Source organism: Rhinoraja longicauda, chromosome 8, assembly GCF_053455715.1.
Source record: "Rhinoraja longicauda isolate Sanriku21f chromosome 8, sRhiLon1.1, whole genome shotgun sequence".
Lineage (NCBI taxonomy): Eukaryota > Metazoa > Chordata > Chondrichthyes > Rajiformes > Arhynchobatidae > Rhinoraja > Rhinoraja longicauda.
Genome location: NC_135960.1, coordinates 28,825,190 through 28,842,020, shown reverse-complemented (window position 1 = coordinate 28,842,020; position 16,831 = coordinate 28,825,190). Strand labels below are relative to the sequence as shown.

General features: G+C 41.2%; 1 protein-coding gene across 2 annotated transcripts in view; it reads right to left on the bottom strand.

The window, feature by feature from the left end:
- LOC144596219 (thioredoxin domain-containing protein 6-like) overlaps window positions 1-15,666 on the bottom strand; it is a 57,915-nt gene extending 42,249 nt beyond the window's left edge. The window contains exons 1-3 of one of the 2 annotated variants that reach the window (XM_078404430.1): window positions 15,556-15,666; window positions 11,018-11,061; window positions 3,723-3,780 (exon numbers count right to left, since the gene is read on the bottom strand). In XM_078404430.1, coding sequence (XP_078260556.1) covers window positions 3,723-3,780; window positions 11,018-11,050 — 91 coding nt within the window. In that variant the 5' untranslated portion in view covers window positions 11,051-11,061; window positions 15,556-15,666. Of the gene's footprint in view, window positions 1-3,722; window positions 3,787-11,017; window positions 11,062-15,555 lie in introns of those variants that run through there. The other variant, XM_078404431.1, reaches the window with a different exon arrangement.
- Between the last annotated feature and the right edge of the window lie 1,165 nt (window positions 15,667-16,831).

The window sequence follows — 16,831 nt, the reverse complement described above, 5'->3', positions numbered from 1 at the left end:
TTCACTGGCTTTGGCTGTCAGTCTAATGACAGCTGGTAGAACTGCTGCCTCACAGTGCCAGAGATCCAGGTTTGATCCTGACCTCAGAGGCTGTCTGTGTGGAGTTTATACATTATCCCTGTGATCGCAGGGGTTTCCTTCAGGTGCTCTCATTTCCCCCCACATCCCAAAGACATGTGGGTTTGTAGGTTAATTGGAAACTGTAAATTGTCCCTAGTGTGTAGGGAGTGGATGCAAACGTTGGATAACGTAGAACTAGTGCGAACAGGTGATTGATGGTCGGCATGGACTCAGTGGGCCAAAGGGCCTGTTTCCATGCTGTATCTCTCAGAATTAAGACACCTCAATCCTAAAGGTCTCCCACTCATTTTCGAAACTCACTGTACCCTTGCTGTTCTCCATCTCACATCCATCTCTACAACAGTTTGAGATGTCAACATTACTTGCACACTTACCCTTCTAACTAGGTCACATTTGAACCCAAGGCCGTGGTCCACAGAATTACTTCCCTAAAGCTCCCTGCTTCTCGACTTCTGACACCTTCATTCATAAGTGTCTTATTCCTATTCAAATTCCTATCTCTATTTTCCCACATTTCCTAATAACCCATGTATAACCTTTAGAAATATATATTTAATATAATGAATTGGGTTGCTCAACAAAGTTCTTATTTACGGGTAGCTAGTGTATGACACACAAAACCAATAAAAGACTGATTTCCAGATGTTTGGTATGTAGATGAATGATCCACATTGAATGAGCAATTGACGGAGGTGTTTCAATAATATATATTTTTAATTCATTAACTAAACCACAGTAGGTGATTATAGTTGTCAACGGTCTTAGCATAACTAGTTCACAATGTAAACAACATTTCCCCAAATCATCTTTGTGTACTTAAATGACCACTTCAGTTTTTCAATCATCAGTTGGTTGAGCATGCAAATTAAATGGGATTCATTGAAATGCTTTAAGGTGATTAATAAAGGGCTTTAAGTCCTATTTCGTCTATTGACTGCGTAGAATTAGTCCAACTATGGTGAATCTGTGGAATTCATTGCCACAGAAGGCTGGATATTTTTAAGGCAGAGATAGATAGATTCTTGATTATTACGGGTGTCAGGAGTTATGGGGAGAAGGCTGGAGAATGGGGAGAAAGATAGATCAGCCATGATTGAATGGCAGAGTAGACTTGATGGGCCGAATGGCCTAATTCTGCTCCTAGAAGATATGAACTTGGTCCACTTGCTTCCCTACGGGAGATGAGTAGGCACAATTGACTATTCAAGGCTGTTTATCTTTTTCATAGAGTTCAATCTTGTATTTCTATTCTTCGCCAGACCACCAACCCTCCAGTAAATTTACAACAGATGACTGGTTGAATCTGAAATATTGGTCAACATAAAATTGTTGCTTTACATCTAGATTTGTGTATCTAAAATACACCCTGACCATATTGCTTGCTGTACTTACTGGAAATGAACTGTTGACTTCAGGCAATTACTGATGTTAATATTTTGAGGAAACTTGTCTTGTTTGTATTAAATTCCACTAACCTTCAAATGCAGGCGTTACATTAACTTAAGGCATAGGGTCCCCATTAAAATAACCTTCAAAGGGAAATTTCTACTCACACAGCATTGATATCCAAACAGTCTTACTTGAAAAATATCGGGTGGAATTTCCTGAGAGAAGCTAACTAGCAATAAATAAACGCAAACTGATTTTTATATGCATGGCCATTTTGGCAATATCCATTTACTTTTAAACTTCCAGCATATTTAATTATCAAATCTTAAAGAACTAAACCATCAATAATGTTGTCTTAAATTCATACCTAATAGTACTGCAAGAATGAAAATTTGAGTAATAGCCTTCAAAACCTTGGAATTACTTTTCAAAATCTGTAATTATTAAGGTTTTTCAATTACACTGAAGCCACAAAGAAAAACATTCAGAGAAATGAAAATATTTTGCAGGTCTGAATGTAGGTAAATTATTTGTTGAAGGAGATCATTTAGGAAAGAAACAAAAAGGGCTTTTCTCGATATACACATTAAGCCAGGGCAAACTGAGGACAGAGCTCCCAAGCCCGAGGACAGAGCCATCATTATGGACTGAAATGTCCTCAGGTGCATTGATCCACAGGCAGTAGAATGGTGAAGAAAGTACGTGCTTAATTTATTGATGTTCCCAACACATTTGTCTGAGCTTACTTGAGTTTTCTCCTTTGTCTCTGCTTTACACCTGATATTCTGTTTTATAAGCTAAAGATACATAAGAACTTCATCCCTTTATCTATTCTTCTGTGCGTCATAGTAAAGGAACAGTCCAGAGTCCTGATTTTGTTTTAGCTAATGCCCTGTAAATTCTTAGGAGAGGTGAGGTGGCCACATCTACTGTCCTCTTAGCCATTATTAGTTCAGTTCCCAAAACTGCCTCCAGTCTGATGGATGAGTGCTTACACAGTACAAACTCTCTGGTTGTGAATGCTACAAAACTGCTTGGGGAAGAGGCTAAGCCATATCTCCAGGTCAAGGCAGGTCAAAGTTGTCAAACAGCTAGAATATCCGTCAATGTTCCTGAACTACTGATAAGGAACTTTGAGTGTTCTGCTTTCACAGAATCATGAACCTCCTGAATTTACCTAGGTAAATACTGATACATCTCAGGAATATCAAATCTGGTATTTTCTCCGGCTAACTATTGGGAATACTGAAGCCTTTGGACCTGGATCTAGCCCATGCCTTTCATTTCCCTCCCACAGGATTTGCATTATGGCAGTGCAGCTCCCAGTATCAGGCCAGTGGGGGAGCTGAGGTCATTTTGCATGGTGGATGGGATCACAGGTCGCAGAAACAAAGGGCTCATCATCGGATCAGTCATCTATCCTTCCGACAGCTGAAGATTGCTGATGATTTATTAAATGAATGTTAAAAAATCTTCTGGCCACTTGCCTTTCAAGCAACTCAATTGAAATGAACGGGGCTTCCATGGGAAATGGCAGTCATAGTCAGCACAAAGCTGAGGTGTCAGACATGAAGTGCCTCAGGTCCTCAGCTCAGGCCAATTAGGAATCATTCTGGTCTCAGTAATGGAGAGGGAAGTAATTTGAGCTGCTATTTGCCCTCCACTGTTTTCTGCACATCTATGCTGGAATTTGCAGGCATCTAAGTATGAAATATTGCAGCTGACCACCACTTCTCCATGGAACTGACCACTAATCGTCAGATTGACCCAGCCCATTGAACTCAGTCTTTCCTCCTATTTTAGAGCTTTGACATCAACGCCATCCCGTCAGAGTTACCTTTAGCTGAATTAGGCTGTTTACAACTGTAGCAGTTTGTGCAACCCTGTGCTGTGTCTGAATCCATATATTCATAATTATATTTAATTCTTATTTTTCTCTCATTTGTACACCCTCTCCCCATCTGCACTGAACCTCTTATCCATCCAGAGTGACGTTTTTGCAAAGTGTTGCTCCTTTTAGCTATCTTCCCCCAGTGCTAGTTATGCAACACCTCCAACCTCTCTGTCATTCATCGACACGTGGTCTGTTTACTCCTCAAATCTTAAAACCTCATCCGTAACTTTAAGTCTGTTGATGAACATACTATTGTCCCACAATTCACTCCTATACTCAATACCAGGTTTCAATTTCTCTGATTTTAGACCATAACACGTGTGATACACACTCTGCAGTTTTAGCATCAGTTTCTTACCAGTCAGTCCAGTTATCGCCAGCGTTTCGTCCCATTGTTCCTGGTTAAAAATAGTAATCTGCATGGGAAATAGTTCAGTAAATGTTGAGGTTATTTGGTTACAGAGTAAATGTCAGAATAACTTATTCGGACAGACGCCCAACTGTCGCTGGAAAGTTACCGTAGGACCAGCAACATATTGGACAAGATAGGCACAAAATGCTGGAGTAACTCAGTGGGACAGGCAGCATCTCTGGAGAGAAGGAATGGGTGACGTTTGGGGCCAATACACTTCAGATTGATGAGGCAGACCAGTCTCGACCCGAAATGTCACCCATTCCTTCCCTCCAGAGATGCTGCATGTCCCGCTGAGTTACTCCAGCATTTTGAGTCTATCTCATTTAAACCAGCTTCTGCAGCTCTTTCCTGCACATATTGTATTACTTTGTTTCATTGAATTGTTAACTAAAGGGACATATGCTGACAACAGTGATTCAGCTAGGCAGCTTCAGAACTGACTGTGAGCTGTTCAAATCCCATTCAACATACACAGAGCCTGCTACAATAGCCTCTTTGTTTCAGAATTTACCTGCTGAGGTGCTCATTTAATGGATGCTTCAGTGATGACACCACTTGCATCTATCCACTACAGGCTTTGACATGGCTACCTCAGACTTACCTGCATGAAGCTTCATTAACCATTCCTCAGCCCACTAGCCCAGCTTATCAAGATCTGCTGTAATTTTCGATAACCATTGTTGCTATCTACAATACTTTAGTGTCATTTGCAAACTTCCTAATCATGCTTTATATATTCTCATCCATAACATTGATATAAACCACAAACAACAAAAGGCCCAGCACCGATTCCTGAGACGCTCAACTTGACACGGGCCTCCAGTCTGAAAAGCAGCCATCTGCCATCACTCTCTGCTTCCTTCCATGAAGCCAATTCTCTATCCAGTCAGCCAGCTCTCTTTAGATTCCATGCAATCTAAACATTCCAGAGCAGCCTACCAGGAAGATCCTTATTTGCTTCAGTCTATATGGACAATATCTATGGCTTTGCCCTTGTCATCTTCTTGGTTACTTTTTCAAAAAGCTCAATCAGTTTCATAAGACATGATTGCCCAAGTATAAAACCATGATGACTATCCTTAATCAGCCCTGTCTATCGAAATGTGTACATATCTTTTTCCTCTGTGTACTCCCTAGTGACTTTCCGATCACTGAGGTTAAGCTCACTGGCCTATAGTTCCAGGGATTTTCCTTGCAGCCCTTCTAAAAAAGGCATAACATTATCCCCCCTCCAGTCCTCCGGCACGTCAGCCATGTCTAATGAATAGATATATGGATATTACCAAGGAAAAACCTTTGGCTACCCTCTCATGCCTAATCTGCTTTCTCTATGGAGTTCCAGATCACATTAGCTCCCAACGTCCTTGCCAAGTGATCACAGCAGATCCTGCAATGCCTCCTAATTTGCTGCTCAGCACTACATCAAAGGTGCTCCAGTTTTTTCCCACATCCCAAAGATGATATTAATTGGCCCGAGCGTTATATTAGTATAATTGGTGGGGAATGTGGAATGACTAAAATAGATAAGGGTGAGATTAATATAGATAAATTCCTGCTGGTTGGTGTGGTGTCAGTGGGCTGAAGGGCCTCCTATCATACTGTATCTGAGAAGGTTTCATATGTGAAGTGCCATCATTGCTTCTAAAAAGGTGCCACATTGTCTTTACTCTTTCTCTCTCACACATCCCAATTATTCCCAGTTTTACTTTCATGCAGAATGCAATTTCTTTTGCCACTTCACTTTTGATTATATGAAGCTTCATTGTCTTATTATAATTATAATTTCTTCATATCACTATTAGCTACTCATTAATTCAAATACCATTACCTATTTTTTGTTTGGATTTTTAAAAGGAATGTAAATAATGATCACAACAGATTTAGACAGTAAGCAAATGATCAGAGTTGCTGACTGCGTGCAAAGAAACCAAACTGACAACATTAGCAGCGATATACTCTAAGAGCTGCCTCAGCATCTTACAAGTTAATTCAGCTCCCACGCATTGTCAGAATACAGAAAATCTTTCATGCTGGTTTTCATCTGCACTTGCTGTCTAAATAAGAACATTCAAACATAGCCAAGAAAAATGCACAGAAAAAGTCAGCTATGTTAAAAGGATTTTTTAAGAGGACTGTTTACTGAGGGTGGACCTGCCTCATTAGTGGAGATGATTTCACTTCTGACCCAGAAAATATGTTCCCGTAAGTTCCTGTTTGTGCTATTTTAGTGCCATTTTAAAGCCATTTAGAATAAGATGAATTAATCAGTGTTAAATTACAACTATGAACTCACGCCAACACGTTTCAAAAACTGATCCTGAGAGAATCAATCTCATTTTTACATCAATTGATTGTTTTGGGTCCTAAGTCTGCCCATTTCTTTTGTTACTAATCAGCAAATGATAATTATTCAAAGTAACATTAATTTCAGCTTTTGCTAAAATAGCTACTCAGTTTGAAATAGTTAGGTAAACGTGTTTTGATTCAATTGAAATCCCAAGATAAAGATTCTTCCTGCAGTGTTTTTCAATATTGATGATCAGAAAATTGATAACAAGGCCAATTTTATCTATATATTTTTTTTAATGTATTTTAAAATTGTTGTTCAGTATATATTCTGAATTGATGTTGTTGCACATCAATTTGTTGAGGAAATTGCCAACAATGTGGACTCGGCTTGGAGCTAATGTGGGTGGAGAGATCGGAAATGAGCCCACAGTAAACAGGGAGCAGGGAACACAATGTTAATGTATCAGATCTGCTTCACTGAAGGTACTGGTATTAGTTTATTATTGTCGCGTGTACCGAGAGATACAATGAAAAACCTTTTTTGCATGCTATCATACCAGGCATATCCTACCATGCCTGAGTATGATCCCATTATACATGTGTAACATGAAGTGCAAAGAGAAAAATAAGCAGAGTGCAGAATATTGTGTTACAGGTACGGAGGAAGTGCAGATAAAAAAAGTGCAAAGGCTGTAAGGATGACCATATTCCTGTCTGTCATGAAAACTCCCATGGCTAGCTCAACCATGTAAAAGGAAATAATTATGTATACCATTATATTAACTACGTAAAAATATATTCTCCAGTAAATGTATCCATTGAAATACCAGAAAACTTATTGTTTTGGCTTAAAACTAGATCAATTAAAATTAACTGATTTTGTATTAAATGGTGTAAGGCAATAATAAATAAGGAGAACTAGAAAGCTAGTTGATGTATATTGGGGAGGCTGTAACCCAATTGCAACTCTACTCTACTAATTTCCATTGGATTTATCCATTAGAGTGATCAGTAGAAACCCCGGGAATCAGTAAAGGCAAACATTTCTCCGGCGTGTTCATAGACAATCCATTGCAGTTAAAGTAGTTGATAGGGAGAGCACAATGGGAATTAAACCCTAAAGAGAACAAGAGTTATCTGATTTCAGTAATGTCATGATTGGACTCCAGAAATACTGAAATGAGAAGGCAGATAGAAAGTTATTTGGGAGTGTGAATGCAGGCTAAGGGTTAGACTGAGTTGCTGATCATGATTGTGGATGAAGGGTCACAGTGCATAGAGCCGATACATGATGTTGAGTAGCTGGGGGTTATTCCAATCGGAAGGGAGAGAAAAAAAACAAGCATTAAAATCTTATTTTTTCTAGTTTTATTTCTGTTATGTATACTTTCATATCTGTTGCTACTGTGCTGTTAGGTGTGATACTCAAGAAGACAGTGCCTCAACCCAGATACTATAAAGTTATATATATTCACAGCAAAGAAGGGGATCATTTGATTCATTGTTGGAGCAAACTTCAATTAATTCCTCCACCCTGCTTGTCCCTGATAGCTCTAAATCTTCCTGTGTTTCAGGTATTTATTTTCTGTTGCCTTAAAAGATGGATGCCTCTTCCTCGTCTTTTTTCTCTGCTGTTAAAAAATCCTGCACACCTTCACAAAGCTGAATTACCTATCCCTTTAACTCCAGGAAAAATAGTACCAGATAGACATTACTCAGGCATTAAACATTAGCACAGAGATGCAATTGTACTTAGATCAGGTCTGAAGGCCCAAATTCAATTAGATTTCTTGATTAACTTTCTCATTTCTGTTTTTCTGTCATCAATTAAAAGACTAACATGGTAATGAAATCTCAAGGAGGAGGGAGATTTAGGAAGGAGATAACAAGAGTCATTGATCAAGGATACCGCATGAACAGAACAGTATCGAGATTTAATTATGCTTCCTGTGGATTATTGTCACGTACACTCAAAAGGAAGAGGGAGCTGTTTTTCTCCATCAATGGACGAAAGTGTTCTCCAGCTATCGCCAAGAAGTTGTTGTTGGAGGTGACAAATAGCAGCAACAATGTGCCTTAGTCTTACACACAGTTTCGGAAGTGGCTTAATAACCAAACCAGCTCAGGAAATGTGAGTGTAGTTTCTGATTCACCAGCTTCCTGTACAACCCTGCCTTCACTCACACCAAGCCACACCATATCATTCATCACACCCACTCAGCTGTCAGTTGCAACACGTTTATGCATTCTACGCACTTCTTAACTTCTACATTAATGCATCCATTCCTGCTGTTCACGTCAATCCCGATGGAACTGTCTGAATTACTTGCAATTAATATATAAGAAACAGAACCAGTAGTAGACCATTTAGTCCCTTCTGCTGGCTCTGTCATTCAATACGGTCCTGTTTAAACATTTTACCTCAGGATCACTTTCCTGTATTGAACCCTTATCCCTTGAGTCCCTTAGCAGCTCAAAATGCTCTGATGTATGTCTTGAAAATACTTACAATGGAGCCTCCAACGCCTTGTGTAGAGAATGCCACAGGTTCGATAACATATGGTGAAAACATTTATCCTCAACTCTGTTCTGCATGGTCAACCTCTGATACAAACATGATAATCAGTGGAATCATCACCCCTGCACCATCCCTGTTAAGCCCCATTCAAATTTCATACATTTCAATGAGATCACCTCTTATTCATTTAAATAGAGTATAGACTTAATTTATTCACACATGATAAACCTGGCATTGCTGGTATCAATCTGAGGAATCTTTGCTATGCTCCTACTATTACTAGGAATTTCTTCTTTCTGTAGAAAGGAAAAAAAAACTATATAATATTCCAATTTTCCAGTACAATTTGGGCCCATCTGCCTATCACCCACACACTCCTCCACTGGATCCCCAATCTCCTCGCCATGGTTTCCATCAGCTCATTCTCCCTCCCTTATCTAGTTCTACTTATCATCGTGCTTATTTATAAGGTTCCAGAATCTGCAGACTTTTGTTGTCCTCACTTATCACCTCCCAGCTTTTGTCACTATCACCACCCTTCCCGTCCAAACCTGGATCCACCTGCCCATCAACCCCCTCACTTAGATGCACCTACCACATGCCAGCCACTGCCACCTTGCCCTCTCCCCCCACTCAGATCTTTGCACTGGCCCTCTTCCCTCGCAGTCCTGATGCAGGATCTCGGCCCAAAGCGTCAACTATCCCATTGCCTCTGCAGATGTCATTTGACACATTGAGTTTGAGCAATTCATTTGTTGTTGACATCATTTCGGTTCTTCTACCATCAATCAGAACTAAGGAAATTTTACAGTTACCAGTTAGCCTACCAGCCAGCACAGCCTTGGGATATTGGAACCAACCAGAATACCCAGAAGAAATCTACCAGGTCACAGGGGAAAATTCCACAGACAGTGCCAATGGTCAGGATTAAACATAGGTTGCTAGAAATGGGAGCCAATAGCACTACCCGCTGCATTACTGTGCCACCTGCAGCGATTCCGCATTGTTCTTTTGGCATGCACTGCTACCCAGCTTTGTGCAGTGAATTAATGCGCCGTAAAAATTCCCATCATTCATCCATGGATCGGCTCTTTCACTTTTCGATGGATGGCCCATCTTTATGCTGTCCTCCCCTTCAATGCTTTCCTCTTTTGAAGAAATCTGATGAACTCCATTGCGTCTACTTCCTGGATAGTTCCCTTCCATCCACTTCTGCTCGTCCAGTGCCCCTCCATCCTGTGCATTCCCCTCCAGGATGCCACCCAGTTCTGCACTGCCCTCATGTGTATGTCCCTCCTCTGTGCCGCTCTCTCTTACATCCCTCTCTTGAACAATTTCTTCCTTTGCTCCTCCCATCCCTGTTCCTCGCTCCTAAGCAACCCATCCTGTACAAAGATCCTTCCCATGTACCCAATCCGGTATGTTGCCTTCCTCGGCTACACTTCATCTTCTGCCCCATGAATTTTCCCCACACTCTCCATCTCATGCACCCCCCTCAAGTGTGCCTCACTTGTTCTCTTCTTTACTGTGCACCTACCTCCAAATCGCCTCTCATTTGCCCCCCACCCCCTTATGGATTTTATCCTCTGTTCTCTTCTCTTTTGTTCCTCTCTCGTCTGCATCCTTTTCTACTGTGCATCTCTCTTCAGTGCCTGCTCCTGGTCCTCTCCCCAGGCTCCTCTCACGTGATGCTCTCCCTCGTGCACCTCTTTCTCCTGTGCACCTCTCTCAGCCCCTTCCTCCTGCACACTGCACCATGTGGGCCATACTCTGTCCATTGTTAAACCTAAAAAAACACATCTTCATTTATCTGGATAAAGTTGCCCTTTTTTTTGCTTATTGTTCTTGCGTGTCCTTGCACAGTACACTCCCCACATTCTGCCTATTTCATATAATGACCTCCAGATTTCACAAAATTTCCCTGAAAAATGTGAGAACTGAGACATTTTGTATTGAACCTTTACTGAGATCAGGCGATCTGAACTTCAGTCATCTTATCAAAAGCACTTCAGTCTCATCTCCATTTTACTGATGAGCTTCCGAAGTCCTGGAAAACTGGTTGAAGTTAGTAAATTCAGATCCTTGTTGAAATGCCTGAAGATTGACCTTATCAGTAGGCAATAATAGCGGACATATAAGTTATGTGTGTGTGCTGAATGAGCCAGTTAGAGAAGTAATTGTAATTGTTATAGTTTTCTCTTTACACCTGTTCTCAATTATCCTTCATTGAAATGAGCTCTCTTGTGCCCATTTTAAAGTGCAATGGAGTTTCTCAGAATTTGTGCTGCTTAACAATCTACAAATCTTTTGATGAAAATACATGAGAAAAACAATTGAGGATTGTTTTACTGTGATTTATTATCAAGAAAAAATTTAATAAGGCCAATGAAACCATTTGACTGCACATGGTTATTTAATTTCCTACTCTTACCTGCAATGTTGTTTCTTTCTTCTTTCCAGCCATTTGTCCCACACCTGAATGAAATGCAAATTGACAATATTAGCAAGATTCCATCTACATTCCTCATTTATTTACATATTTTCTTGAGGCATAACAGCATCTTATTGGGTCCCAGTACAAATGCTGAACTCAAACTTTCTCCATCTACTGCAGGTCAACAACTTTTAAATTGAACATTCAGATGAGAGGCATTTTTGATTTTTCAGATGATTTTGCTTAAATTAATGATTTCCAGTTGGAGAGCTAGGTAGCATAGTTGATTAGATCGGTGCCATGTAGCTTTTGGTATTTGGAGTTAATATCAACTCTAAGGGAAAGAAAGTCTTGCAAGTATGCGACATACAAGATAAATGGATTGAGAATGTAGTGGCAACATTAAAGTCCTCTCCGCTTGCCACCAATTCACAGAGGGTGGAGTGAACAATCTTGATGCAAACCAACAACAGAGATCTTAAAGACGTTTCAATTTAATTAGTTGTTTATTGAAGTAGTAATACAAACAGATTTGTATTTCTCCAAGCTTTTCTCTTGTCATAAGTCTGTAAGAACTATTTCTCACCAAGCTCCTCCGTATCTGACCCCTCCTATCTCTGTGGAATTCGGTTCAGGCTTGCAAAATAAAACAATCCCTGTTCCGTCCAGTCGATTCACAAGCTCCAGTCTCACTCATAGAGCCAATTATTACTTTAAATGGCTCTTTAGAGCCAGGTCTTACTTTGATCTTCACTCAATGAGGATAGTTCTTACATTAATCACTCCAGCTGAGGCAGTTCTTACTTCTTTCACTCCGGCTGAGGAAGTTCTTACTTTAGTATAGTGGCAACTTCAGTCCTTACAATAAAGTCCTCTCCGCTTGCCACCAATTCACAGAGGGTGGCGTGAACGATCTTGATGCAAACTAACCACAGAGAGATCTTAAAGACGTTTCAGTTTAATTAGTCATTTATTGAAGTAGTAATACAAACAGATTTGTATTTCTCCAAGCTTTTCTCTCGTCATAAGTCTGGTAAGAACTATTTTTCACCGAGCCCCTTCCGTATCTGACCCCTCCTATCTTTGCATTCCCAAAAATACTCCTAATTCTGGCTCCTCCCAGTCCATTATGCCCATATATGTATTCATCTCACGACAACCCCCAAGTGTCCAAATAATACGGCAAGATACAAAATAATATAATATGTTAAGACAGCTAGAACAAACACAAATGGCTCCTACAGAGAGTATTTCTCCCAGTGATGTTTTTTTTTAGTGAGAGCACATTTTTCTCATAACTTTGTTGGGAATAGTCTCTGAAATTAACAGTTAAACATCCTAATTCAAATTATTTTGATATTGGCAACCAAATTCAAAATGGAATTGAATTGACAATGAATTGTTAAAAATATTAAGCATTACTAGCTATAATGCCTAATGCAAGATCCAACCATTTGGTGGATTTAGGGAGCAGGAGGAGTTCCAATATTCAGGTTATAACTTCCCCATTCATGGACAAGGCTGCCACCTGCTGCTCAAATTCATAGTTGATCCACAGATTATAAGCATCTACAAACAATTCCAAAGACAGACAAAAATGCTGGAGTAACTCAGCGGGACAGGCAGCATCTCTGGAGAGGAAGGGTGATGTTTTGAGCGAGTCCTTTCTTCAAATTGAGAGTCAGGGGAGGGGGAGGCTTGAGATACGGTGGGGTAAGGTGTGAAAAAGACAGACAAAGCAGACGATGATCAAGGAAATGTAGAATGGTAGATTGTTAGCTGAGGGAAAGATGACAATGAGGCATACAGTAAAATTAATTAGAAGGACAGTGAAACTAGTCAGAGAACTAGTTGGGACTAGTTGCAAGGGATGAGAGAGAGGGGAAAACACTGGTTACTTGAAGTCATAGAAATTAATATTCATACCGCTGTGCCATACATGGCAGCCTCGCCTACAGCCTGTCTCGATCCTTTCTTCTTTTGTTGTATTTAGTCTGTTTTTACTTGTATGATTTTGTGTACCTTTAGTTTTTGCATTATGTGGGGGTGGGGGAGGGGGTTGGGGGTAACTTTTTAAATCTCTTCCCTCGACGGGGTGCGACTTTTTCAATATTGTATCTCCGTCCGCACTTTGGTCTTAACATCGTGGAAATGGTGGTCCCTTTGTTAGGGATCGACTTCGGGAGCTCCAACCACAATCGCGGGAGCCTCAATCGCGCTGATGCAGGTGCTTCGATCGCCGACTGCGGGTGTTTTGATTGCCCCGACCGCGGGAGAAAAGGAGGAAAGAAGGTATAAGTTATTTGCCTTCCATCACATTGGGGAATGTGAGATCGCCTAATGCATGTGCTGCCTGCATTGATGAGGACTCGGAGGGATTGCCGTGAGTGCAATGATCTCATTGTTTGTGGGGACTTTGCTCCATGAGGATATCCCGGAGTCCAGTGCGAGGGTGGACGGCTTTCTGACTGTTCGGGCAGACAGGGACTGCAGATAGTGACAGCGGTCGGAACAACTCTGGTCACATCATGGTGAAGGAGTGTGTGTGTCGCCGGGACATTGAACTGATGGCTGTGAGTCTCCACTTATGCTGTGTGCCCTGGGGATTCTCACACGCCGCTGTGGTGGCTATTTAAGTCTATGTTTAATCTTTATGTAGTTATATATCTTGTTGCTTTTTTTTGTATGACTGTATGGCAAATCAAATTTCACTCTACCTCGGTATATGTGACAATAAAGAACCATTGAACCATTGGGTTGGAAGCTTTCCAAGCAAAATATGAGGTGCTGTTCCTCCAATTTGCATTGAGCTTCACTCTGACAGTGGCGAAGGCCCAGAACAGAAAGGCCAGTGGGACGGGAGTTAAAGTGTTTGGCAACCAGGAGATTACATAGGCCTAGGCAGACTGAGCGGAGGTGTTCAGAGACATGTTTGCCGAGCCTGCATTTGGTCTCGCCGATATATTGGAGCCCACACATGGAACAGCGGATACAGTAGATGAGGTTAGAGGAAGTGCAGGTGAACCTCTGCCTCACGTGAAAGGACTCTCGGGGTCCTTGGATGGAGTCGAGGGAGGTGGAATAGGGACAGATTTTGCATCTCCTGCGGTTGTAGGGAAAACTACAAGGGGAAGGAGTAGTTTGTGTGCGAAGGGATGAGTTAACTAGGGAGTTGCGGTGGGAAAAGTCTCTGCAGAAAGCGGAAGGGGGTGGAGATGGGAAGATGTGGCTAGTGGTGGGATCCTGTTGGGGGTGGCGAAAATGTCAGGTGATTATGTGCTGTATGTGATGGCTGATGGAGTGAAATGTGAACTCTCTCTTTATTGTGACTGAGGGGAGGGGGAGCAAGAGTGGGGCCACAGGATACCAAGGAGACCCATGTGAGGGCCTCATCTATGATGGAAGAGGGGAACTCCCGTTACCTAAAGAATGAGGACATCTTGGATGTCTTGGGATAGAACACCTCATCTTGGGCGCAGATGTGGTGTAGATGGAAGTATTGGAAGTAGTGAAAAAGTTGCCCCTTTGGTTCCTATTAAATCCTTCACCTCTCAACTTAAACCTAGGCCCTTTAGTTCTTGATTAAGTTATCCAACTAATAAAACTCTGCGCATTAACCCTATCTATTCCTTGAATGTAGACACAAAATGCTGGAGTATCTCCACGGGTCAGGCAGGATCTCGGGAGAGAAGGAATGGGTGACGTTTCAGGTCGAGACCCTTCTTCAGTCTGAAGTTCATATAAACCACATCTACCCTCATAAACCTTCTTCGTTACTTCTTCTTAAAACTCAAATTCGTGAAACATGATATCCCATGATCACACAGGATCATGTATACATTGAACTCTCACTATCACACTTTTAAAAGCATTCCACTTTCCAGATGTCTCTTTGCCCTTAGCCAATCTACTCCAATCAACTTTTGCAATACCATCAAAATTACCCCAATTTAGTACTTTAACTTGTGGACTAGCCTTGTCCTTATCCGTAAATATTCGAACGTTAATATAATTGCCTTTGCTCAGTCACTTACCCTGCCCAATTCCCTGAGAGTTGCCCACTCTCTCTACATAATGCCTGATAAAACTTTCCTAAACACACTTGACAAATTCCACCCCTTGTTTAAGTCCTTGGCATTGCAGCAGTCCCAGTCAATATTGGCAAAGTTAAAATCCCCTACTATGACAATCCTCATCGTCTTGGTAATTTTTAATTAGTCTAGTTTTCAATTGTGATTGATCTTGACACCTTTGTCATTACATCGTAACTATGAAACGCTGCTACTTCTGTGGATTAACGCAGACTTTGGTTGAAATCTACAATGGACATTAGCGAGAAAATTTCCGATTTCGAGAAAGGCACATACTGTTTTGTAGAAAGAAAGAACTGCAGTTCCCGGTTAATACACAAAAGGACACAAACTGCTGGACAAACTCAGCAGGTCAGGCAGCATCTCTGGAGAACATGGATAGATGACGTTTTGTCGGTTTTGCGCTAAATTGAGAGGTTATTTTAGGGATGCTTCTGAGAGTACCTTGATGGAAGTGCAGTCGTCCCCAAAAGTCGGAAAAGTCGTCTCTTTTGGCAGTTATCCGTGCTTACCACCGTGTCTCAGTAAGAGGAGCCCAGGAAACTATCAGTTTCACAAGCGGAAATGTAAACTATTGTTGGTTGCCTAGGTTGACCATCATGTGATCGGTATGACCAGCCGGTGCCTTTACTTTCGCCTGTGCTCACGATTCTCCGCGTTGCATTCAATGTTATTCAAATGGTACACTCGTGAAAATTGGTTTTTTTTGTTGCATTTTTAAATCCGAACACATTGATTGTGTGAAGCATACGATAAATGAAGCCCGAAGCAATATCGCTGCAGTAATCCAATCGTTTGTGTTTTATTTTCTCACCAACATCTATTGTTTCTAATTCCTTTTCTGAGATGCCCATTCAAACTGAGTTACAGTTTCACGCATGCTTTTCCGCAGCTCTTGGATTTGTTGCTCAAATGCCTTTAATATTTCCCCCTTGGTTTATTCCAACCGTTGATTGTGGAGTATTTGCTGGCGTTTTTATGCAATTACCGATGTTCGTAACTTCGATTGATTTTTACCGTTGTGGTTGGAAAGTTGAAATAGGCTCATTTATCTGCACACACGAATCTTAACTTTGATACCTTTCTTTATTCAGCACAACATGATTTTTTAACCGTCGATCTGCTTTAAGGCAGGGAATACCTTAACGAAATACAATGATAAGATAGGACACAGAGTGATGGTATAACTTAGCAGGCCAGGCAGCATCGCTGGCGAAGATGGATAGGTGACGTTTCGGATCAAGACACGTCAAAACTTACATTCTGTAGGTGCTGTAAAATTTGAAGTAATAAAACGAGAAAGCGCTGGAAATAGTCGTTAGAGAGTGGTGGGAAAAAAACAGTTAATATTACAGGCTGGTGGGTTGTTTTCAATATTTTCTGTTACAATGAAGACAAGTTCCTTTCAAAAATAAACCAAGTATTAGGTAGAAACAAAGACCTGCAGATGCTGGTTTATACCAAAGGTGGTCACAAAGTGCTGGAGTAACTCAGCGGATCAGACAGCATCTCTGGAGAAAAAGGCCAGATGACATTTTGGGTTGGGACCCTTTTTGAAGGTATGGGGTGGAAGTGGTGAGTGAACAGCTGGAGGCAAGAAAAGACAGGTTGGTGCAGCGGTAAAGTTGCTGCCTTACACCCCCAGAAACCCAGGTTCGATCCTGATTACAGGTGCTGTCTGTATGCAGGGCCGTCTTTACAGCATTATGGGCCCCGGGCA